Genomic DNA, 27,107 nt, shown 5'->3' with positions numbered 1-27,107 from the left:
ATAATATAATCCCGCGTTAGTGACGATATCTGTAATAATATTGGAATTAAACAATAAAAATAAATAATATGGTTAATACACCCTAATAATGCCTTTACTTTTTAGTACAGATCTATGGTATTTTAATTAATTTTGAGTTAAATTGAACCGTGTCTACAAGTTTCTCGTCGTCAATGGTTTGATTTCCATCTATATCTGAATTACTGAAATCAGATTTTTGGCTTACGTTTATTAATTTTCATAAGACATTGCATAGAAATTACTTATTTTCATTGTCGTGATCTATTCTACAGGTAAATTTATAATATATTTATTTATTGGCTAATCCAGCAATGCTTCGTTATTGCTAAATTTCAGTAAAATACATATATATATTAAATGAACACAATCGAAAACTTGATATCAATTATTATATTTAATTTGCACATCTTTATATTAACATTATATATTGTTTACTGATTGAAAACTAAAGCTACTAAAGTTCCATGAGTCATTAGTAGTCATTAGAATACTTTACTATTGTCGTTACCAATATTATAGGCTTGCAATGTATGTGGGTAATACTGGTTGCTTTCCCAGTTCAGGTGTTATGACTCCTTAGCTACTATTGTTTATTATTTTTATGACTACCAGCGTCATCCGCGGTGTTATGATTACCCCTTTAAGAATTAATGGTTTTAGTTTAATTGTTTTATTACTACCAGCGTCTGACCCAGTGCAGTGGATATCTTCTTTCCATTATATATTCAAATGTTTATTTCTAAATCGTAATTTCCCTATTGTGTGTTATATTATAATATATATATATATGTTAAGGTGTATGACCGCATGGCAGTGAATGTTGACAGTCACCGGTGTATGTTGACATTTACCGATCATTTTAGTGAATGTTATCAATTTTTACAAATATCTTAGAATGTAGACTTTTACCAGAGTTTGTTGATAAATGCAATAGTTATTTACTAAATATTGACATGCCTGACAACATATATAATCAAATATATAGGTAATAAATAAATATACTCGTAGTTTAACAAATTAATTTTTTAACTTATCGATTAAGTAGTATTAATTTTTTAAGTTATATTTATTACAACACGGTTAACTATCGTGGCATTTACTGTTACAAAGTATTCCCCCATTCTAAAACAGTTACATTTTTTTGTATTATATTTTTTCACAATATATTTTTGAATTGGTTCCGCAATTTGTTGATCATATGTTTTTATATGAACTTTGAGTAGTTCTTCGTTCTTTACATAATGAATAGTTTTAGTTTCAACGGGACGATTAGCTTATCTTTAATATCATTCGAATTATCTCATGCCAATCATGCCATAACATTATACTAACGTTAAAACGTCTCCAACGCATATTGTGACTGGACAATAACGTCTTAATTCTATAAAATAATAAGAAAATACCTTTTAGTATAGTGATTTACATCGTGCTTCATGTGTGGTCACTGGTCAACATTTGCCAACATTAATTATAAATTTGAACAATCACCGGTGTAAGAACGCGTTAAGATCATTTGTCAACATTCACTACAATTTTTGGTAAATGTCGACATACACCAGTGACTGTCAACATTCGCCTACTGCGGTCATCCACCTTAACATATATATATCAATGATCATTATCTTAATATTTATACCTATATCGCAGTATACCTATTATTTATTATATTATTATTATTATAGGATATCAGAGCATGTAGCAATACAATAATTTATATATATATATAGATGAAGCCCGTTAAGGTTCACCAAGCGATTTGAATATTACTTGAAACATACTACAAACATTAAAAACAATAAATTGTGTTTTTGAGTGCTTTTTATTTGTTTGGACAATATATTTTTATAATAATATTAAACCATACATGTAATAGTCTTAAATATGCTGCTTATCTTTTGTTTTATGTGATTGAGCTGTATTATATTTTTTCCTATTGTAAATCTAATTTATTGAAGTGCTTACATTGTTTGTGTTATTTTTTACTTAATTTATTTAAAAATTATTTTTGCGTATATACTCAAAGTTATTTGTTTGTTTTTTAGGAATATAAAAATGGATGATTGCATGACAGGTATGAAATTAATTTTCTTGCATAAGCCAATGTGTTATAAAAGTTTAATTTTTTCTAGAACTTTGTGAGATTATTCATGGCTTGGGTGAAAGATTACCACGCAAGGATACAGTCCAATTAATTCAGTCTGTATTATTAAAACAAATGATATTGTTAATTAACCAACTTCAAAAAGCTGCAATTTTACATAATAACCAGTATATATCAGTCAAACATGTACTATATGTTTTGAAAGATCATAAGGTCACACTTATTCGAATTCTATCATACTATTGTAAGAATTAATAATTATAAGTACAAATATAAATATATTATAAATATACCTAAAAAAAAATTTATTGATAAATAAACCAAAGTTGTACAAAAATTATTTGAGTTGTATTGCTAATTTTCTAATATATATTATGTTATTTTTATAGATTTAAAAGATACTATCAAAAAACTCAATAAATTAGGTAATACTGAAAAATCAGAGAAAAGAAAAAGAAATAAAAAACTAGAACTTCTAGGTTTTTATAAAGATGATACGGTTGAAAATATTACAAATGTAGAAGACGAATCATTACAAATAGGTATTGTTTGATTTATATTTCATAATAGGGTTTTTAAATTTGTATTTCTGTTATCTGATAATTGATAAAATAATTTTTAGACCCAGCTGCTGCCTTGGCCGCTATTGATTTTACTAAAAAAGATGTATCACCTGAAAGAATATATTTTAAATCTATTTTTCATAAGCTTAGGAACACAATTGTGGAATTGAAATTAAAAATTAATATAACTGAAGAAGATATAAAAAAATCTAATGAATCACGCCTGATGAGAGCTAATGATATATCAATTTTACTAACTGCAAGGTATGATTATAGTTTATACTGTTTGATGTATAATATTTTTTTAATATAATATATTTATTGATGTTAGAGCATATGAAGGTTTTGAAATATGTAGAAGAAAAAGTTTTCATGGTCGATTAGGAGACAAGTTATTGTTTCACGTACTGAAAGCTATCCCATGGGATATTACTTTCAATAGTCAAGTTAAAGATATCCTTATGTTTTTAGCTAAAGTAAAGTTTTCAATTACAAATACTTTAGATACTAATTATTACAACTGATTTATAAATTAAATTAAATTTTAAATATTGTTCTTAACAGGAAACAATTCAATGTCTTATTGATCGTGTTTTTGAAAATAGAAAATGTAAAGACAGTTGTGATGAAAATAATTTAGCTGACATGAAGGTAAACTGATTTTTCATGATTATTAAAGTTACTATTAATGAATTTTTGTATTTAGAAAACAAAATATAGATCTATTCTGGTTGATGAAGTAATATCCGCCACTAAGTCTGTCTGGAAAATTCCTTTAAAAGAAATTCACTACCTCTACAAAGAAGAAGATACTTTTTTTAATGAGCAATTGATTTTTGATTCATAAATAGTATTATACTATGTAAAAATTAGTCATAAAAAATTTAAATATATATTTTTGGTTAAAAATAATTAATACCATGTACAAAGTTTAATTTTAATTTTATAATTAAAATGCAGTTTTGATGTATTTTGTATTTTTCTTTTTAAATTCATTTTTAGCTTATAATTACTTAATATTTTCTTAGATATTATTCAATTTTATATTATAATTGCATTATTTAAAAGTTTTAAAATCTTAATAATGTATATTTTTCTTCAAATTTCTTTGAAAAAAATGAAACAATATTAAATTTAATTATATTTCTGCCATGTCTACTGTAAACACCCCTTATTACTTTTGAAATTATAGTAATATAACATAGTAAAATATTCATTAATATCATTTATATTTCATAAACTATTCTAATTAAAAAAAAACACTATCTTTTTTTATTTGCAATTCTTTTGGTTTTAATAATAATACAATAATAAAGGTAATACTAATATGTTTATATGTACATACATTTACCCAAAAATTCTGGAAGGACTAAGACATTTTGGGAAGCTGAAGCCTACCCATGCCCCCTAGTTATGCCTATGATCATATTAATATGATACATTAAATATTAAGTCATATTATAGATGAAAACTGATTATCTGTTCTTTTAAATAAAGAAAAATAAATATTATCATATTTTTAGTTCTGAAGACTGAAGTTTCATATTCCATTTCAATTCTTTATCTGGTAGATTTATGTTTGTATTTTTAATTTAAAAACAGTGGTAAGTAGAGACAGCTATAATGTGATGTATAATTAATAATGTAATTTTATTGTGAAATTAATTTACTAATCATGTTGTGTTTTAATTTATTTATTATTTTTTAAGTATTTAATTATAAGATTGACTGATTTACTTTAATTTTTATATTTATAATTATCAATACATGAACTATAATGATTATTATTATTCTTTAAATTATAATTTTAGATATTAAAGTAGATATTCAATAAGATTGTGCTCTCCTTATTTGTTTATATTAAACACAATTATACATTTTATTTGTTAACTAAGTATTTTTTTGTACAATGTATTATTTACACATAAAAACAATTCTTTAAAGAGGATATTGAAATCATTGTAAATAATGACCAGAAATTATATACATTGCCTGAGTTTTTCAAGCCATGTGAATAATTATATAGACTAGACATTGAATACAATGGCCAGACTAATTATGCCAAGTGGAAAAAATTAATAATAATAAAAATATTAGGTTTAAATGTAATACTTGTTTTATTTTACACTTATTTGATTAACATAGGAAAATTTTTATTTATTTTGACATGTATTGCCATTATTGCATTTGGAAATGCATATAATTCTAACAGCTTTTCACATGCATCTGCTTGTTTCGCTTTTTTGACCATAATGTAGTGGTTATAGGCGTTATAGCTTCGTCTTCCTATGTTGAAAAACAGCCTAGCTACTTTTCTAAGTGACAACTGAATGTCGGGTAAATCATCAATATTAAAAAACTGTTATTGTAATTTTTTATTGTTTATTAAACACAGTCTACGTTTAATGTAAAATAAATAAAAATTAATACAATGCAAATTAACATAAATATCCAATAATTTGCATTCAGAATTATATGATCCAAAATAATTGTTAGCATGGATTAAATTAGTGTGTATTAATAATTATATTAAGTCTATGGTATAAGAACAAGCATAATGAATTATATATTAATTTTTAATTAAAAATCCTAATTTAGTTGGTAGATAATTTTTATAATATAATTTACTCATAGCTATACCTTTTTTTTTATTATTCATGTAGAAAGTTAAGTCTCAGATGATATACGCTTTAAAGTTTAAACTAACATCTTATAAACGTTTTACTTATACATGAAACACATGTAGATACCAAATGGTAATTAAGATAAGAGAATTCAAAGTCTAAACTTCTTAAGCATAGATATAAAGTAAAAATACTAAAAACTTAATCTTAATATCTGTTTATACTTTAAACCCGTGGTCTTAAATCTCAAAGCATGGACTGAAATAATTATATATATATAAACCATGATTAAAGATAGTATAATCATAGACCTTATAAGGTCTATGAGTATAATATAAAGATATATTTATATCTTAAACCAAGATAAATACATACATAATATATCCATGACAAAATAGTTCCGTGGTCTTAAGTTTTTTATACTATCAACGAGTATCAAATTATGTTATTGAAGGTGGATATATATCTCCTTAAACACAACATAATATAGTAGGTAGTGATAACAGTTAAAGGTAATTAACTCATTGATTATTTTAATATATAAAAATATATAATTGTAATTAAATTCAATACAATAATGTTATTTACAATAAATAATTATTAATATTTTTATTAATTAACCAACATTTTTTATTGTTGCCTAATTTAAATGTAATTTTTTAAATACAATTGTCAATTACATATTAGAAAATCTGAAAATGTATAATTATGATTCATATATGTTTAATACGAATTAAAATTTTTAATAAAATATATATTTAAAAAATATTCACTATTGACTAAACTAAATTATTTTGCCTGCACAACAACTATCTTTCTCAATACAATAAGTGTCTCAAATGTATAAAAAATATCAACATTAATTTTGTTCCACTTTCATCTGTCAAAATTTTAAAAACAAAAATATTTTAAATATCAAGTACAGTAAAACTTCCATGTTACAGTCACCGAAAGGATCGGAAATAATGCTATTTAGAGGTCCTATAGAGGTGACCGTTAATAGATGTGCAATACTTCCAGATGATCACTAACTATATAGAGTGCATAAAAAAAACGTACTACACAATAATATACACATACTAAAAAAAATGTATTTATAACATATAATACAACATTGAAGTTATTTACTTATATGAATACATTTTTTCATAATTAATTTCTGCTATTTTAATAAATTAAAACCCTCTACGTTACCTTTTTGAAGAGTAAAAAGAGCTAATTATTTTATTTGACTAACAGTGTCTGAATAATTTGATATATTGCACAAAGGTTCTTCAGTTCCTCTATCATCTAATAAAACAGACCTTTGAGATCTTTTGCACTCCTCTTATTCCTACCCACTGATTTCTATTGGCTGCCATGCTAGTGTTATATTATCTGTATGTAGGATTAATATTTCTTAAGTTAAAAAAATCATTCTGTATATACACATATCCCACTCATTCTAATATTTTGCTACTAAAGAGTAAGGACTTACTATTAGCATCTAATTGGTTGAATTATGACAATATTTATATAGATTAATAATTTTTACATAAAACATTTAATATACTTTTAAAAGTATTGTAATAAATATCTAATCTAAATAAATAATTTATAGTAATAATACAAACATATTATTAATATTGAAAAAATTTTTATATCTTTTTATTCACAGATATTACTTATTACAGTATATAACCGTAATATCAAACATAACAGGATTTAAAGATTTATCATGGTTATTTCACTGTTGAATTATTGACAATTTTAATATTATTTGAAGTGTGAATTAGTCGTTTTTTGTCTAATTAATAAATCATTTTTAAAGAGGTTAAATTCTATGTTTTTATTGTAAATCTGGTTATTACAAAAACAATTCAGAAAAAGTTCTTAGTAAAAAAAATTATTCAGAATATTCTATGTATGTAACTAGATTAGTTCTAAATTAATTAATAATATTAACTTTTATAATAATTTACTGTACTATAAAAAAAATTCGATATACCATTTCCCCTTGTACAAAATTGATAAAAATAACTCAAACACTTAGGTTATCTTTAACAAAAAAATAAAAAAAATATATTTGTTAGTATATTTGGAAAAAATAAAAATACATCATTGCTGTACATATTAGTTAAATATTTGATAATCTGAATGTAAAGTATACACAAATGAAAACTTATTATAAATTACTGTTACATGTATCATAATTATTTATTCATGGTTGGTTTGAGATGAGTTTCTTATTTTTACCTGTACTGATTAGATACCTCTTCGGATCTTACCTAATAATTAAAAAAAAATATATTTTGAATTAGAATCCTAAAAATATATTAAAATTGTAAAATATTATATGCTAATTTGGGTTAAATTTTTGCTTGTTGATAAAGTTTGAATTATATTTATCAATAAATTGTTGACCAGTATTATACAGGAGAGAATAGCCAATATTTTTATTTCTAGTACCTAAATAAAGTAAATTAGCCAAATTAATGTTAGTAATTAAATATGTAATAGCTAAAAAATATAATAATTAAAACTACCTGAGTTGCTGTAAAATGCATCACGATTGTTAGAAGTATAATATAATTTATTCTGTCCATATCCGCTATAACTGTAATTGTTGTAATCTATAACATTCAATGAAATTAGACAAAAATGAATGTTAAAAAATACATTAATTTAAAAAAAATTTAATAAATTACTAGGTTGTTGAAAAGTGTGCCAACTATAACATCCACCTCCTTGGTTGACATATTCTGGATAATTGCTACTCCAAGTTTGAGGAGTTCCATAATATTTTAAGGCATCTGAATTACTTCCATACTTACCATAGCTATAATTTTTAAAATCGACACCAGTTGATCCTAGTTGACAGAAAAACATATTATAAATTGCATATAATATACAGAGTGTAACTCATCTATTTGACAAATTCAATAATAGTGAAAATGCAATAATGTCAAATAGACGATTTACACCCTAATATAGTAATATAAATATATATTAAAAATGAAAAAAATAAGCATAATAAAAAAAAAAGAAAATAACTAAGTTGTATTTAAATATTTTTTGCTTATATTTTATATAAATTAGTTATCAATTTATCATATAATCTATTTAATATTTTATTAAAACCCAATTTCATATTTATTGAAGTTTTAGCAAAAAATATCATTATAGTGTTAACAGAGAACTGTTTCCTTCTTCATCTCAAAAATAAATAAAAGTAAACCTAGAATATTTAACTAATTTTTAAAATGTATTATTATAATAATTAACACATTCACGTGAATTCTTTAGTTACCAATTTTTTTTGCAATGTTTAATGTTACATATTGTGCATTTTTAAGTTTTTGAAGTTATGTCAACTATAGTTGACATGAGTTTTTCCAAACAGATGGACATTAAAAAAACCAAATATCATTCATAGTTTATCAATCATGAAATAAATCATAGCATAAATACAGTCAAATCGTCCCTAACAATTACTTCTAAATATCGGACACTTATGAATAGCAGATGTTTTTTTGGAAAAAAAAATACAAATTTCTACAAACTGATCCCTTTGTTAGCTGACACCTATGAATAGCAAACAAAATATCAGCAACTGTGTGTGTCAGTTATTTAGAGGTAAATAAATATGTATAAATAGATTATATATATTAATGATAACAATGTAAATATAAATCAATTAATGCATCAGGATCCATATAAAAATATGCCTTCAATCAATACCACTAATATTGCCATCTAGTAGTCAGTTTTTAAAACCAAGTACACCAATCGATGCCTAAAAACGTGTTTAAAAAAACCATGTTATCATACTATTTATTAAAATAAACCAGAGTTAAAAAATTTTGTTTGTAAACGAATGGACCTCATGTCAACTAGTTATTTTTAGTTATTATAAATCTTTAAACATTATAATATAGTTAAAAAAATAAATGTATAATAAAATTGTAATTAAATATACTATTTATTTATATAGATTTATAATTACTATCATAGTATCTTTCCATTGTTTTGTTTTGTGGAATTCCTCTCTGCATATTTCCATTACTATCACTTTGATAGCCACCAGCACCATAATTACGATTAAAAGCTTCATTCACTTTCAATTTCTTTCCAGCAACAAGGTGTGTTCTGTTCTCTGAATTTAAACAAACAAGTATTTGTAGTTTAATTTAAAGAAAAAATGTGTATTGGAGTTACTTACTAAGAGCTATGTAAACTGAATCTGTTTCATAATAATTAACAAATCCATAAGCTTTGCTTTGACCTGAATTTTTTATTATTTTGACATAATTGATATTGCCAAATTGTCCAAAATGTAGAAGAAGGTCTTTTTCTGATTGGTCATTTATACCAGAAATAAAAATACTTTTTCCTTTAGCAGGTTTATTAATTACCTAAGATAATATAAAAATAATTTAAATATTAAGACTATTATATTATTCTGACTGTTATATTCTTATTTGATATATTAAATTAAAGAAAATGTCATATCAGTAATCTTTGATAACAGTCCATGCTTAAAAAACTCACATTAAATGTAGGTAATGCAAGAATTTTTTTTTCATTAATTAAATAAATCATAAACAATTAAGATAAAAATATAATATTTAGATTTCATACTTTACGAGTTATGCAATGTTTGATTTCCACATCATGACCATCTATTTTATGAGGCGTATTTGACATGGCCTGATCAACCATATAGGATTGGGAATAAGTAACAAATCCAAATCTCCGAGATCTAAATATTAAAATATTAAAAAATGATAAAAATATGAAAATGATGTATTATTGAAATAGGTATTTAGCAAAATAAAAAAGATTAGTTACCGTTTTGTTTGAGGGTTTCTCTTGACAATAGCCGCTTCAACTTCACCCCATTGCCCAAAATAGTCTCCAAGTGATTTATTTGTTGTCTTAAAGCTTAAGCCACCAATGAATAATTGTCTTTTAAGATCATCGCTCTATCGTAAAAAAATTCTTTGGTTATGTTTCACGTATAAATCATTCGTGTAGGTAAATGATTTGAATTTAATGTATTATGCACAAATTACAATTATATATGAATAAACTAATTTCTTTTGAAAACAATTAAGTCAACTTTACTTACGTTAGCACCCATGTTTGATGAGGAAACACGTAATACAAACAAAAACAGTAAAAGTAAAGCGAATATAACGTTAATATAAGTCAACTAAATTAATAAATCTTAATAAAGTGTTCGATTATTTATAAGAATAATAATTATGAATTAAATTTACAAACAAAAATGGAAAAAATGCTCACCACAGTGATTACTGTAAAACGAGTAAAAACGTGGTTTCAGAACGTAATGGGACTGACGGGACTGTGTGTAGTAGAGGAAAACGGAGGCGTGTTGATATTGTTTGATGAGTTGGCCGTGTTACAGTGTGTACAAATAACGCAATAACATGTATCTTTAACAATGATGAAAAATATTATAGTTAAGTACCTAATAAAATGTTTTAAGGTAATTTTTAGGTCTATCATATAAAGAATTAGATTTAGTCATAATTATATTAAAAAATCATTTTTTTTTTTAATGTATCAGCACATAATTCTAGATTTTTAATTTTTATGATAATCTTAAATATGTATATTGGATAGACTGTGCAGATTTCTTATCATACGTAGTAGTTATTGAATATTTTGATATATTTAAATTAATTGATTGTAGCATTGGGATCTAGACCATATTTTCTAGACATAGATAATGAAAGAATGGATAGGCTATCAGGCCTTATCGCACGGGCATGAATATTATTTTACTTTGAGGTTACAAGGGGTTTATCAATTTTCAAAATGTATAATAAAATAAATTATAAAACCCCTTACTAGAATGAGAGCACTATTTAAAAGCAGTCTGTCTCTCATCCACAATCCGGCCCGCAAACCCCTATGTTGTTACTATAGAAATGGCCTACTATCCGGCCTATCTATTCTTTTATTATCTATGAGTCTAGACTCTAGACTATAGATTATTTGAAGTTTAGTAGAAGAAAGGGTTTAATATATGTGTATTTTTTTTTTGCTACTGCATAAAATAATATATGAAAAATTCAAATAAATATAAGAAACTAAAAAATTGGATATCTAGTTGTATAATTATTGCAATAAACAAGAAAGAAAAATTATCAAAGCTTCTTTAAAACCAACCTTTCAACTATAACTTAAAAAATAATATTATTACTTATAGAAACAGCCAAAGAATTATACTATGCAGATAATTTTTTTTTATTTAAATAATCCTAAAGAAACAGGGTACCTAATTAATGGTATTACTGGCAAAAAAAAGTCATACAAAAATAATATTATTAATACTAATAACAAAAATGTTAATAGATGTTTATTCATCTTCTTGTAAATACTCCAACTATGAAATTAACTGTTTATTATTAGCAGAAGTAGATAACATTAAATATCCTGGGTTACATTACGATAATAAATTGTTATGGTGTACTCATATAAGCTTTTTAACAAAAACTATTAGAAAATTCTTATATATTCTATAAGATATAAGATATGTACCTATGTAGTACACCATATAAATATACGAGTACCCAACCTAAACTAACAGTATTATATATCTATCATTAGTACAATCAATTTTTAATTTTGGTATTGAAATCTGGCACTACCTATTCTAGCCATATAAGCAATTTAAAAAGAATAACTACTAGACTAATTAAATATAGACTAAACAACCCATCAACTAATAATAATTATAGTAACATCCATAACATCTTGAAAATCCAAAACTTAGATTAAAATTATAAAAAGAGAGTATTATTATTAATTTTTTAATATAAACATTTACTTATGTCTTATACCAGCAAATCATGACTATCTTATAAGATATAAAAAAAAATGTTAATTTAACCAAGTATAAATAACTCCAATTTTGGTAAAATAAATCCATTATATGCTGGAATTGATTGATGTATTCATTCAATTTAATATAAATTTACTGAGTTTCCAAAATTTTATATTTTTTAAAATCTTTATTAATAAATTAATATTATGAATATAATATGATTATATGAATCATATTTTAGTTTTAAATTCTATTAATTTATATACCTACTTGTATTGATACAGCTCTGAGTTTTTTACGTTAGTTATTATCTGTTTATTTTTTATAATATATAATTTCTTAAACAATTCAATTCAAGTTACTGATTATAATACAATTATTATAATTGTTATGTAGCAAATCTTACATTCTATAAATTAAATAAATAAATAATATTCTAAACCCCATAACAAGCATTAGCAGTAACCTTAAATGTAAAAGAATATGTTCAACTTCAATATATTTATGTTGGTTACAATAAAATATTATTATTATTAAATTTATAAATGTACAACACAAATAATTAATTACATGCTAATTTTTAATTTTGTTAAGATTTTGTTTGAATCCAAAGCCGTAGAGCTTTAATCCACCTTCTTTAGTGGCATATAATTTGTTTAATGATTATATATTTTCTTAAATTATATAAATTAATTTAGTTTGTCAAACACTGTAATCAAGGGCATTCAAGGCTAAACTCAAGGGAATTACCCGTTTCCGCCAAAATAATATTGGCCGTTTTCACCATAGCCCTTTTCCGTCAAAAATGAAAAAGGTACGATTCCCGTTTCCGCCAAAAGCCATTTCTGTCAAAAAAAGTTTGGAAACCATTAGTTTTAATTTTTAAGCAATATTGAATATATTTTTTAGTATATATAAAAGACGACGATATTTGTAATGTATATACTATACACCGATAATCTTCGATAATTGTTAATAAAAGCATACACTTGTATCATTGTTTATTTATAATTCGCACACAATAATTATCTGAAAAATGTTAAATTCTTATATTTCGATTCAGTATTTGTTCTGTTTGTCACTAGACTAAAGTTTTAAAAGGAATCTCATTTTTTAAAATGGAACTTGTTGTAAGCAAAAGAGGTAAGACGATGTTGATTTTTGATGGTTTTAAATATGTTTTTGGTTATACGTCACAAACAAATGTAACTCGGTGGAGATGTTTCATGAAAAATTGTCGGTCCAATATTTTTGAAAAAGAAAAAGTAATACTTGAAACGAAAGGTACGTTTTTTTATCTACGAGTATAATAAATATATTTATTTAATTATTTATTTATTTATGAAAAATTAAATTAATTTATTCTTTATTATAGGTGATCATGGAGACAATTGTTCCGTCAAAAATATAGATCGTAAAAATTAGCAACGACATGTAAGCGGAAAGCTGTCGAAGATATTTGTCAAAGACCTAGAAAAATAATACTAGGTGAGATTCAATTATTAAACTTAAATAACATTAGTCCAAATGTTATTAAAATAACTGTTTTTCAGGAGAAATTAATGATTTTGGAGTTTCCTCAATAATGACAACAAATGATATCTCTGCATTACGAAAATGTGTATACCGTGCTCGTCGTCAGCTTTTCCTAACGAATCCAAAATGTATAGCTGATATTCACAGTGCTGTAAGTTCAGTTAATACTTTGACGAATAATGGTGAAGAATTTTTTTTAGTGAATGATAATTATTTTTATTTATTTTTGATAATATAATATTTTAAAAATTACTTGTTTTATATTTTGAAATAGTTAAATAGAATGGACATATTATAATATGCAATTATGTAATATTTTTAAAACTAATATAATTGTGCCTATATTTGACTAATACAATATTATTATCTACTTGTATTACAATTTGTAATGATACGAATATGTAAAAATTGTACATGGTTCCCAAATAGTAATTGGCGGAAAAGTCTTTTCACAAAAATAAATTTTGGCGGAAACGGTACATGCTCATACTCAAAACTAACTTTTTGGAAGAATGAGGGTTGAAACCCTAAAACTTCTTCCCAGGTACTGCCTTGGCTGTAGTCTGTAATACACCCTATACATTATGAATATTACATTATATGGTTACTATGATAAGATAATCTAGATGCAGATTATTACTACTACCTAACATAATTTTATTATTTTTATTATCAAGCACATATAAATGATAAAAATTATTAGATCATAAGTGTTGACATTTTTACTAATATTTACCGAATCCGCTAAGAGGGTTATATTATTTTAAGACAATTATGTCACAAGAAGCTAGTGAATAAATTATTTTGATTCCACTTACATATAAGGAGTAAATTAAGAATTCTAATAAATAATAAAATATAAAACATGATTAGAAATATCCTTCCTGAACTTTTTTGTATGGAATGTTGGTAATAACAAGAAGTTGAACAATAACTACAATCATAGTTGTAACCAAACAGAAGACGGAAATCACAGATTTTCTAAATTAGTTAATCATTCACATATCACATCCCACGATTTGATTACTCATTAGAGACTTAGAGTATCATTATGAGATTACTCATCAAATCATTAAAGATGAGTTTTCTTAGTATTAATTGTTGGCATGGTAATTAATTGAAATTATTTATTATCCTTTGAAAATAAATGTCAACATTATGATTAACCCATTAATTTTTTGACAAATTATAACGCTCATTAACAGATTCTGGTTAATATGAATATCGTATTTTTTCTTTGTATAGGTTATGAAAATATAAATTAGTGTTGCTACTTATAACTGATTATGTTATGTATAAAAGCATTATTAAGTATTTTGATTAAAAAAAAAAGTGATTGGATAAATTACATTTATTTTCCTACATTTAAAAGAATTAACTTTTTTAATGATATGAAAAATTTGTATATATTTACAATTATACCTTTTATACTTAAAATAGGCAAAGCTGGGAGAATAAGAGTAGTAATAGTAATAATAAGAGGAGTAACAAGTTGAATAGAAAAAATGTTATTTGAATTTTTTTTTTTAATCATTTATTTACATTCAAATCCAAAGCTTAATAAGTTATTAAAAGTTTCTATAATATACATTATACATACTAACAAAAATAAATAGTAAAATTATTACATATTAATATAATTATGTAATAGTTAATTAATATAATATGTTGTTAATATAATATTAATTAATATATATAGACACCATTCTACCAACATCAGTTCTTAATTTTTTAGGTTAATTTTAGGTAAGTAAATTTATTAAAAAATCACAGTACCAACGTCTATTTACACTTTTAACATTAAATTTGAGTTATCTAATAGTCTTTGGATATTTGCTTACACAGACCAGATTGTTCATTTCTGTAGATATTTAATATTTATATATTATATAAAGTCATGTATATTTATAATATTTTGATCAGTGATCAGTGATCACGATTTAAATACAGAAATAGTGCATTTAAGACATATTAGAAAAATAATACTAATTAGTAACTATTTTTCATGGTACATTTTTTCTTGTAAAGTTATTGGACATAACATTTAGAATAAAAGTAACATGTTATATATTTAGTAAAATAAAACTTTTATTTTTAATTCGTTATGATTAATATTGATTAAATTATGTATACAAAGAGCCAACATAAATACAATTATACACTTTACAATATTAGATATATATATTTACATGCTTAAATATAATTTATACAGTTTTTTTTTGTAACAATTAAAATAATTCATTTTAGTTACATTCCTAAGTTGTGGGCATAACGAAAAGTGCTAAATTTATTCTTTATGATTAAGAAAATTAATTTAAGTTTAATTTATTAATGTAATCATTAAGAATTAAGTAAAATATTTATTTGTTGACACATGATTATTTTTTACAATAAATGAAGAGACATTGAACCATAAATTTAAATTGAAGAGGGTTGGAAAATTAATAAAATATATTGATGTTGTCATAAAATCCTCCGCTTGGAAAACACAAGTTATTGCTATTACTGTAATGGTTGAACCCTCCGACATAACCATGACTCCTTTAGATGTCATGGGCATAAATTCTACGACATAGAGCTTTCATTATGCGCAATCTTCCTCCGGCTACTAGATGACTTTCGATCGCTTTATTTAAACCAATATATATTTACCATTTAATTTATAATTAATATGAATGTGTATTTACTATTTATGTTACTTACAAAGAGCTTTGTCAACTGAAGTTTGGTCATCATACTTAATAAACCCAAATCCTTTCATATTACCAGTATATTTATCTCTCACTATTTTTATGGAAGTGATATTGCCAAATCGTCTGAAATATAAATAAAGATCATGTTCTGATTGCTTGTTTATGCCAGAAACAAACACTTTATTTTCATCAACTTTGATATTTAATTCATTTACCTGAGAAAATAAAAAATAATTTAAATATTAAGAATAATCAAACCTATTTAGTTTTATTGACGTGTTTAAATAAAGAAAATTGATTAATAGTTATCTAATACTTGTACTTCATTGAAATGTCAATCTTTAAAATTCTACTTGATTGTATTTATTTTTATTAAATTTTTTGTTTATTTAATTAAAATATTTCAAAGAAAAATATGTAAATTTCATACGGAATGAGGTATCGCAAGCTTGGTTTCAACTTCATGACCATCTACTGTATGAGGCGTATTTGACATTGCCTGATCAACCATATACGACTGAGAATAAGTAACAAATCCATATCCCCGAGATCTAGATATTAAAACATTAAAAAAAAAAAATCATATTAATTGAAATATTTAACATAATAAAAACGTTTGGTTACCGATTGGATTGATAGCATCTCTTGACAACAGCTGCTTCAACTTCACCCCATTGCTCAAAAACTTCTTTAAGTGATCCATGTGTTGTCTTCGAGTGTAAATTACCAATGAATAATTGTCTGACATGTTTTCTCTATCAAAAAATTAATTTAATTAAAGAATATATCATATATAAGTTGTCTCGTGATAATTAATTTACTCCAATGCTTAAGAGGATTTTCGTTTAGTAGAATACAATTTGAGATGTTAACTTTAATATTAGAGTAAATTTACCTATTATCAAATTTAAAGGTAAGAATATTATCTAAAAAGTGACATATGCTTTTAATGATATTATTATTTTGAAGTGAGTTAAAGCTATGTAAAATGTAACAACTTTAAAATGTTCATAGCTCATTTTAAAATGATAGTATCAATAAAATCGTCATTGTCTAGATAATATTCTTACCTTTAAATTTGATAATAGGTAAATTTACTCTAATATTAAAATTAACGTCACAAAATGTATTCTGCTGAACGAAAATTTGTTATGATGTACGTTAGTAAGACAGAGATAACACATGCGGGTCTGGCGTCCTCTTAACAGATTAACTTTAAATATATTGCTACATTTTTTTTCATTAATTAATTAAATAAATTATAAACAATTAAAATAAAAAGAGAACTTGTAACTTTCATACGGAATGAGGTAAAGCAGGCTTGGCTTCAACTTCACGAGCATCTATTATATGAGGTGTATTTGACATGGCCAGATCAACCATATAGGATTGGGAATAAGTAACAAATCCAAATCCCCGAGATCTAAACATTAATAAATAATATTAATTGAAATATTTAACAAAATAAAATCGAATAGTTACAGATCGGTATGAGGGTATTTCTTGACAACAGCCGCTTCAACTTCACCCCATTGCCCAAAAAAGTCTCCAAGTGATTCATCTGTTGTCTTGAAGCTTAAGCCACCAATGAATAATTGTCTTTTAAGTTCATCGCTCTATCGTAAAAAAATTCTTTGGTTATGTTTCACGTAAAAATCATTCGTGTAGGTAAATGATTTGAATTTAATGTCTTATGCACAAAATATTAGTATGTATGAATAAACTATTAAAAAAAAAAACAATTTAGTCATTTTACTTACGTTAGTACCCATGTTTGATAAGGAAACTCGTAATACAAACAAAAACAAAAACAGTAAAAGTAAAAAGAATATAACGTTAATATAAGTCAACTAAATTAATAAATCTTAATAAAGTGTTCGATTATTTATAAGAATAATAATTATGAATTAAATTTACAAACAAAAATGGAAAAAATGCTCACCACAGTGATTACTGTAAAACAAGTAAAAACGTGGTTTCAGGACGTACTGGGACTGACCGGACTGTGTGTAGTAGAGCAAAGCGGAGGCGTTTTGATATTGTTCGATGAGTTGGCCGTGTTACAGTGTGCACAACTTATTTGAAAAACGCACTAACAACAATGGCGGAAAGTAATAATATAACATTTTGTAGGTCATTTTTAGGTTTAAACATATAAAGAATTAGATTTAATCATTAATGATAATAAAAAATCATTATGTTGATGTTATACATTCATCAGCACATAATTCTAAATTTTTGATATTTATGATTATCATTAAAATAAAAACCAAAAATTGTATATTGAATACACTGTGCAGATTTCTTATCATATTTTTTTCAACGGCATATTATTTTTTTAATGATAAATGATCTGTTGAACTTCTCAGATTATACTAATATATTTATTTATTTAGCTTATTCCAAGTATTATTTAGTAGATTGATTATCGCTTCTGCTATGCTTTCCACGACTTCTTATCCATTAATTTACCTGTTGAAGTGTTCTCCATCTTTTATTTTTAAAAGCTTCAAGTATTCTCTGACTTAATAATTTTGCCGCTGTTCTTACTTTTTGTTTTGTTTTGATTTATTTATAAAAATGTCCGAGGAAAAAATGTTAAAAATCAAAAAAATATTTAAAGAGTATTGAAGTGGATTAAAAGAGTGTCCTATAACATTTATTTGATTTGTCAAAAACTGTAATTGAGGCTGTACTGGGAATACTATTTTGGGGCGAGAGGGGGGTTGAACCCCTAAAACCTCTCTATAGGTACTGCCTTGGCTGTATTACACTTTATACATCATGAATATTATGTTTTATGGTTATTATGATAAGATAATTTAGACACAGATTATTATTACTACACAACATAATCATTGCTGTAGCAACCAAATATTGCACTCTAGTTGAAATTTCAAAATACTCTTTGATTTATTTAAAAAACTCAAAACTGATTATTTTATAAATTAAATATAATTAATGTTTTTTTCTTTATAATTATGTAAATGTTTGTTAATTCTATTGAAACAAATAATTTTTTTAAATATAAATGTAGATAAAAATTATAAGTATAATATAATACTATTTATAATTTATATAAGTAAATACAAGTACGAAGAACCTACAGTTTATATAGGGTGATTTTTTTATCAATAAACACGTCTTATTATTTCGTCAAGTATTGACTTTATTTATTTTTTTTTTCAAAATATTTTGTTTCATGCTGATCTCATACTGTATGAAATTTTTATATTTTTTCACCCTTTTATTTAATAGTGAAGTCGCTATCAACTTTTGATTTTCAAATAGCAACCTACATTTAAAATATATAAAATTAATAAGGCTATTTTCTTATATGAATTTTAACATTCAAATTATTATTTTTTGTAAATTTTTTAGTGAGATAGCTTTTCATAGTTTGGTGGTTTTCAGTTTTTATAATACTTCTTATTTCATATAATAATATTATGTAATAAACTCGTTATTATCTATCAACGCAATCAGTTGCGCAACTAGGTCAACCAGGGCCCAAGTATCACTTTTAGTGAAACGGCCCTAATTTAAATTTCTTACGCTTATAGTTGTGAACAAATTTGGGGTAGTCGAAAAATTGTTGATTAGAAAAAATGAGGTAATATACATATATAACCGAAAAAAATCCAGTTTTTTTCAGAAATTTTGATCCCTAGATAATAATATACAATATATTTTATTTTATTACATTATAATTGCTCAATAATTATTATATTAAATTTTATTGTTACTATAATAATAACATAATATATTAATGTATATATGTATATTAAGGTATTTTATACATTTATAATGTATTAATACTTAGTAGTTAGTAGTCCGAATTTTGTTAAATTTGATCCATATATTAAAATTTAAAATAATGTGATTTTGACATTTATTATCAAATTCCAAAATAGAATATTATTAGTTTTGCTGGGGTCTATGGCAGTGGAGGCCCGGTGTTTGACACACCCAACCCCCTGGGAGTTGCGCCACTGAACGCTATAACGAAGTTTTATCTGTAGTTACAAACTCCTCACAGTAATAACCTGTTGGACGAATACATAAAAACCTCAAACCACCCAACTTTGAACAGCTATAACTCACTAACGGTTTAATGAATAATAATAATTTAAACGTTAAAATTTATTTTAAAAAATCCCTACTTTATTATGACATTTTAAATATGGGTTGCCATTTTAAAATTAAAAGTTGATAGTGATTTTACTATTAAATATAAGTTTAAACAAAACAAAAATGTTGTATAGTTTTAGAAAAGCATAAAACTAAAAATTAAAAAACAAAATTGATAAAAATCAACATATTTTAAAATAATGAGTGTTTTATGATAAATTTGTCACTCTGTATATATATTTTTGTTATTATTTATCATAGAATTACATCAAAATACAAATCAACATAATAAGAAACACACAACATTTATAAAAATGTATGTGAGATCCGGCTATTTTTCGTTAGAAATTCAAATAGTTCAAGGACACTTATAATATCAATATATGAAGAAAACGTTACGAGATCCACCCATTTATTGGAACGCTGCTCGTTTTCCATACGCCGGATCTCCTAATGTACCTTCCATACCGTAGCTACACGCACAATGCACATACGCACATACCGTTGTATTAAACTTTAAATTATATATAGATAAAATAAATTAGCAACACAAAATAATATTACTTAATAACTACAGTAAGAAAACAATTATGTAATAATTAAACAAACATGAATATATTATTGTATAACTAAGTTAAGTAACAACATAAAAATGCTAGATTTGTCCAAAGTTAAGTTAAGATAACATTTACGCAATATAATAACAATATAATAACAATTAGTATAAATTTACCTATAGTCAGTAAGTACTTGGTACGATTTTACAAATAACGATGACTAAGTTAAAATCAAATCATTTAAGGTTCATGTAAAAAAAAATATGGGATCAGAGGTGATGATCGTGTGACACGGACATTACGGAACGCGGTCTTTTAATTAAGTCTTTAAATTAATATTTGTTCGTTATTTTTGTGTACGTCTGAATTCATCATCGTAGACCATTTCTTAACTGGGGGACCGTGCAGGTCAAAAATATTAAAACCCAAATATCTTCAAATCAAAAAAGTGTCACTCAAATAAAAAAACCACACAATACAAGCTTGTTATTAGACCAGTTATTCTATATACGTGCAAGACTAGGCCAACTACTAAATGAGATGAAGCAAAAATATGAGATAATATGAGATAAGAAGCAATACAGAATTACGACAACTATACAATGAGCATGACATAGAAGCAGATAAAGAAGGATCGCATATGGGCGGGTTATGTATGGCGTTCTAATAGTCTGAAAAAAGCGATACTAAAGAGGAAAATGAAAAAGACCACTAGGCAGACCAAAACAAAAGTGGATAGACAAAGTTTAAAAGAACCTAGTGGGAATTGGAATTCAGGATGGAGATGCAGTAGCATAGGATAGATATAGATGTGCAGGTAGTAGGTGTGTGTTGTGACAATGTGACTTAATGGCCTTTAAGAAACCGAAGAAGAAGAAGAAGAAGAAGAAGAATCAAGAATTAGTGTCTGGGTCCAGTAAAAAAGAAATTCAACTAGTATTAAAAGAATAAATATTAAGATAGAACAGACAGGAAAAGGACGGAGATATTTTAGATAGTACTAACTAGTTTTTTAGTTACTCGATTAAATTTTTTTTTTACTTTTAAACTAAATATTAATTATTAAATATTTTTTTTGAATGAGTGATTTAAAAATCTAAACTTCGATTTTTCAATAAAAATTAATACAGATATGTAAAAAAAAAAACAATACAATATTGTATTAATAAAAATTTAAAAGCAACAGTTAATACTAGTGATTTAAGAGCTAGATTTGGTAGATATTTAAAAGGCACTATAACATTAAGCGACATTGATGACTTAAGCAAAGAAGAACGTAATTTAATCTGATTAAATCTTAATAAATTAGAAAAAGACGCAGGAATATTCAATTCAATCATTTCAAGTCTCGACACATATAAATGATAAATTAACAAAAAATAGTTTTTCAGAAATTTAAAAAAATAACTTAAAATTATAAGATAACCTGAATGCAAGTACAAACTCGATAGAATAAAATTAAATATAACCTACCAAAATATTCGGATATCTATGAAAATATATTAATAAATGTTAAAACTATTGATACTGATAATAACATATAGAAAAATTAATTTTCATTGATACAATAGAAATAATAAATAATTAAACAGAAAATACGGAAATCAATGAAAATATATTAATAAATCTTAATAATTTTACTAAATTTAATAGGCCTAATAACGCAAGTGAAAAAACAATATTCAACGACTATAACATAATAGGAATAATCAGTAATCAAATAAAAAATAACCCAAATTTAGTACTACACTTAATTGCATTAAATAAACGAACAAAAAAAGGAATTAAAAATTCTAATGATTAAACCAGACCATTTATCAGGCAATGAGAACATAATGAAATTTTTAAAGAATTTTGGAAAGCCGTAGCTCGTAGAGGTGAATGGGGGAACGAAGAAGATAAAGTAAGATTTTTATTGGTATTTTATAAAGGGTACAGCGAGTACATTTTTGGAAAATCTAGAGAACAAAACAATTGGATATGGACAAACATTCAATAAGAAATTTTTGACGAGTTTCAACCAATCGATTAGTGATTACAATACAACTTTGAAAACTAAATTAGAAAAAAGGGGACAAAGAGATACAGATATAATTATAATAGTTATTATAATCTATAATGAGTTTAGTAACAGAAATAGAAAATGTATGTAAAAAATTAAATAAAAATATAAATGAAGATGATTATTGCACATATATTTTAAAAGGATTAAAAAACACAGTTTTACATGCGATTTCATTACATGATAATACTTACTTAAAAGAATTATAGAAAAATTTAAAAAAATTCGAATTAATAATTTAGGATCAGAATTAAGTTTGTATATAATATTGTGAATACGTTTTTATGTATGTATATAATAATAGTAATACTATTATGAGCGAGTAATACTATTATAGTATTACTCGCTCATATATATATTTATGTAAATATAAATATATATAAAAAACCTATCATTAATCTTATTTCTTTTCCTACACATATCATGTAAATAATAAAAAAAAATAAACAAATGAAAAATAAATAAACAGTTTCTATATAGAAAACCAATAAACGGGGTGTAATAGATTGAACTGGCTTTTGAAATAACTTGTTCTAATTAATATTTTCAATTTTTTTTTTATTGATCAAGAGACTATGTTTATTTTTTTAGTACTTACTGAAAATAAAAAAAATTAAATTAACCAATTTGTGGATCTAATTATAAGAACAGTTTTTATGGTAAAAAGATTGATCTAAGTCAAGTAGTTTATTTTTCAGAATTTTTTTAAAATATCGATATTTTTTTATTAAATTAATTTGGAACGTAATAACTTTTTTAAAAATATGATTTTTGAGAATTTGCTGACATGAGTATATTTCTTAAATTATTTACTTATCATATAATATTATAATTTTTGTCATACGTTTAAGTAGTATAATTTTTTTTTTTTTTTTGGTCAAGTCTATTTGTTACACCCTGTAGACCATCATAAACATATTAATATATTATCACGACTGGTCTATGATTATTAAAAACAAACCTTGTTAAACGTATTGAATAAAATGTATCATTTGGATCACAAGAACAAAAAGATATGTAATACGATAATGTGACTACTAAATAAATCATATATACATAAAAAAACATGTACATACAACATACATTATCCTTTTATTCAAAAACTAAATTTTAAATTATAGAAAATAAAAAAATATGATGGCATATTTTAAAATAATGTAATGGAGTGTCGTGTGTGCCAATAGGAAACATATTAGGGTAAACAATAAACAACTTAAATGCTAAACAATAATCATAGAATTTAAATCAATGAAGCAAATTAATTGAGAGAACAAATGTATATGGAATGTTCAACAAGGGACCTTCCAAAAGTCGCGGTACTTGAAGTACTTAGTATCAGAGGACGAATTTATATGTGTTTTTAATAAAGATATATATTTTAAGTTACAATTTGTTTGAGTTTGTTTAAAGTATCCATTTAACGTTAGTACGAATACGACACCAATATGAAATAAACGCTTACGTAATTAAAGATTTAACATGTCAATTTCTATTGATTAACAATTTCTGTTTAAAATATGATATAATTATTGGGGTGATTGTAAATTCCACCGATTTATAGGTAATCGATTTTTGGGTAAAATTTAAAACATGAAAAATTCACCGGTTCCTATTTTTGACCTGAAAACATGTTAACTCCGTCGATGGTAAAATCCATAAATAAAAACTATTTTTAGTATAGCACATCAACTGTCAAATAGCTGTGTGTGTTTTATTTTAATTTTTTTTTAACTACAACTAGTGATGATTATTAATTATTATATATATTTTTTAAATTTGTGTAAAATGTATAAAAATATCTAAGTATAATATGTATAATGTATAAATTAGAAATCTGTACATAAATTATGTACCTATTACCTATTGTAACTTATTGTTTTTATTGCTTACTTGTTTTATTGTTATTGTGTGTTTGATAATTTTACATCATATCTATACTGCAATACTAATTAATTTATCTCAAAAGTAACAGGGCAAATCCCGAATATTAATAAAAATGCAGTACCGGCGGAATTTACATTTTTTTCAGGTAGTAAAAATTACCGGTAGAATTTAAATAAAAAAGGTCTAAAAAGTCGCAATCGGTAGAATTTATACGCAATCAATTATTGATTTTGAAAAAAAAAACCATTAAAATTTAAGATAGGGGATTGTATAGAAATGGACAAAATTTGGGTCGAATATAATGGGATACCTATAATGCAATACATAAAACCAAGACAGAAACAAACATAACGGTTGGATGAAGGATATATTAATACGGCCAAAAACTATATAGCTAACGTTAATTTAAGCTTAGCTTATGGTTAAGTTATAGCTTAAGTCGAATATGAAATACCGGCCCTAAGAGGATTAGTTTATTTAAAATCAATCATGCTACAAGAAGCTAGCGATTTGATTGAGTATTTTAATTCTACTCGCTTGTCAATAGTCGAAAATATAATGTGGTATTGGGGAAGTAAGGGATACCCGGCTTACCTAATACTATATATACAGATTGTAGGGACGTGCCTAGGACGTAGAATGGTGATCAACCACCTCCCCCCTAATCACACCCCTGTATATATATATATATATATAAGCAAATTCGTAAAGCCCAAGATAATAATATAATAAAATACAAAGGCAAATACTCAATAAATAATACAAATTATAATGATATTATATTATAATTGGAATAATAAAAAAGATAACCTGTCAGCAACGCTGCAGCGAGACGTATCTGCTTTAAGTCTTCAATGTCTTCAATGGAACTGCGAAAACGGTCTCACGACAAAATCGTAACGATATTTTGGCTCGTAACAGCTGGAAATCACTGGGCCCAATTGGCAATCGCTTAATCTAGCGACGGCGGCGAACTCGAGTCGGTTGGATATATATATATATATGTCGTAGCCACTTGATGAAATTGATCTTTTCATGAAAAGATGACCATTTCATAAAATGGAAACGGATTTTTTACACTTTGTGAAGTTCAAAAATATTTTACAATATGGTCACTTTTTCATGAAATGGTCACACTAATTTAACATCGTGTAATTTTTTTCACAATGTGGTCGTTCACTTTGTGTACTGAAAATTGAAATACAATATTTATTACACACGTAAATGTACAAGCTTTAATAAACATAAATGTAAGTTATTTTTATCTAAAGAACACGTAAAGTTTGATTATATCCGTTAACTAGGTAGGTACGTGACACGTGTCCATATAAAATAAAACAAATACTATCTATATTCTATACGACTATTATACTGCAATTACCGGACTATCCGAAATGTGTAGATAATATTTTATTGGTTTTGATAAAAGTCATAATAGGATAATGTCATACCAGTATTTTAGTTATACTTTGATGCTCAAGTTTTTAGTAATTTCTGTGTGGATCATTCGATCGTATTCTATTACAATTATCTACTGTATTCTATCTCTACGTAGTATATTAAAAATGGATAACTTTAGTGAAAAAACTGAGTTTTACCAAAAATTGCAACTGCAAATTTCATTTTACCTGAACAGGTTGACAAACAAAAAGAATTAACATTGCGTGAAACCGTCCAAGTTGTATCTGGAGGTCAGGGGTTCTTAAGTTGTTCATGTAAAAGTGTTTGTCAAACCAAAAGATGTATGTTTTAAAGGTGGTTTAAAATGTAACAGTCGTTGTCACAATTCATTTTCCTGCTCTAATAAATAAAAATATTATATAATTAATATGATAAAAATAGATATAAATATATTATGTAATACATATATACCTATATAATAACTTCAGTTAACTTTAGATAAAAATAACTTACATTTATGTTTATTAAAGCTTGTACATTTACGTGTGTAATAAATATTGTATTTCAATTTTCAGTACACAAAGTGAACGACCACATTGTGAAAAAAATTACACGATGTTAAATTAGTGTGACCATTTCATGAAAAAGTGACCATATTGTAAAATATTTTTGAACTTCACGAAGTGTAAAAAATCCGTT

At 24.9% G+C, this 27,107-nt stretch overlaps 3 protein-coding genes and 1 pseudogene across 3 annotated transcripts; 2 read left to right on the top strand and 2 right to left on the bottom strand.

Moving 5' to 3' along the window:
• Positions 1–29: 29 nt before the first annotated feature.
• On the top strand, positions 30–4,794 carry LOC132927388 (uncharacterized). The gene is made up of 8 exons (XM_060991906.1): positions 30–293; positions 2,064–2,092; positions 2,151–2,366; positions 2,512–2,664; positions 2,745–2,949; positions 3,017–3,161; positions 3,250–3,336; positions 3,392–4,794. Exons 2-8 carry the CDS (start codon positions 2,074–2,076, stop codon positions 3,530–3,532), a joined length of 966 nt encoding a protein of 321 aa, XP_060847889.1. The 5' UTR covers positions 30–293; positions 2,064–2,073; the 3' UTR covers positions 3,533–4,794.
• A 2,566-nt stretch (positions 4,795–7,360) lies between these two features.
• LOC132926949 (heterogeneous nuclear ribonucleoproteins A1 homolog) lies at positions 7,361–10,647 on the bottom strand. The gene is made up of 8 exons (XM_060991375.1): positions 10,420–10,647; positions 10,140–10,273; positions 9,930–10,050; positions 9,511–9,703; positions 9,295–9,444; positions 7,997–8,158; positions 7,835–7,921; positions 7,361–7,576 (listed from the first exon to the last, which is right to left on the bottom strand). The coding sequence occupies exons 1-8, from the start codon at positions 10,429–10,431 to the stop codon at positions 7,554–7,556; spliced, it is 882 nt and encodes a 293-aa protein (XP_060847358.1). The 5' UTR covers positions 10,432–10,647; the 3' UTR covers positions 7,361–7,553.
• A 2,615-nt stretch (positions 10,648–13,262) lies between these two features.
• On the top strand, positions 13,263–13,730 carry LOC132924120 (uncharacterized; annotated as a pseudogene).
• Positions 13,731–15,951: 2,221 nt separating this feature from the next.
• Positions 15,952–26,164, bottom strand: LOC132926581 (heterogeneous nuclear ribonucleoprotein A1, A2/B1 homolog). The gene is made up of 7 exons (XM_060990952.1): positions 25,818–26,164; positions 17,856–17,989; positions 17,676–17,796; positions 16,998–17,128; positions 16,804–16,924; positions 16,384–16,588; positions 15,952–16,306 (listed from the first exon to the last, which is right to left on the bottom strand). Exons 3-7 carry the CDS (start codon positions 17,754–17,756, stop codon positions 16,224–16,226), a joined length of 621 nt encoding a protein of 206 aa, XP_060846935.1. The 5' UTR covers positions 17,757–17,796; positions 17,856–17,989; positions 25,818–26,164; the 3' UTR covers positions 15,952–16,223.
• Positions 26,165–27,107: the final 943 nt, after the last annotated feature.

Source organism: Rhopalosiphum padi, chromosome 3 (assembly GCF_020882245.1).
Source record: "Rhopalosiphum padi isolate XX-2018 chromosome 3, ASM2088224v1, whole genome shotgun sequence".
NCBI lineage: Eukaryota > Metazoa > Arthropoda > Insecta > Hemiptera > Aphididae > Rhopalosiphum > Rhopalosiphum padi.
The sequence above is the reverse complement of the archived record's forward strand: the minus strand, read 5'-3'. Positions and strand labels throughout refer to the sequence as shown.

Coding starts and splice junctions, on each gene's coding strand:
- LOC132927388 (XM_060991906.1), top strand. Junction 2,950..3,016: donor TCAATTTTACTAACTGCAAG/GTATGATTATAG, acceptor TATTGATGTTAG/AGCATATGAAGGTTTTGAAA. Junction 3,162..3,249: donor TCCTTATGTTTTTAGCTAAA/GTAAAGTTTTCA, acceptor TGTTCTTAACAG/GAAACAATTCAATGTCTTAT.
- LOC132926581 (XM_060990952.1), bottom strand. CDS start 17,756: ATGGTTGATCTGGCCATGTCAAATACACCTCATATAATAGATGCTCGT. Junction 16,925..16,997: donor AGATGCTATCAATCCAATCG/GTAACCAAACGT, acceptor TTTAATATCTAG/ATCTCGGGGATATGGATTTG. Junction 16,589..16,803: donor AGCTTGCGATACCTCATTCC/GTATGAAATTTA, acceptor TTATTTTCTCAG/GTAAATGAATTAAATATCAA.
- LOC132926949 (XM_060991375.1), bottom strand. Junction 9,704..9,929: donor AACATTGCATAACTCGTAAA/GTATGAAATCTA, acceptor ATATTATCTTAG/GTAATTAATAAACCTGCTAA. Junction 7,922..7,996: donor GCACACTTTTCAACAACCTA/GTAATTTATTAA, acceptor TGAATGTTATAG/ATTACAACAATTACAGTTAT.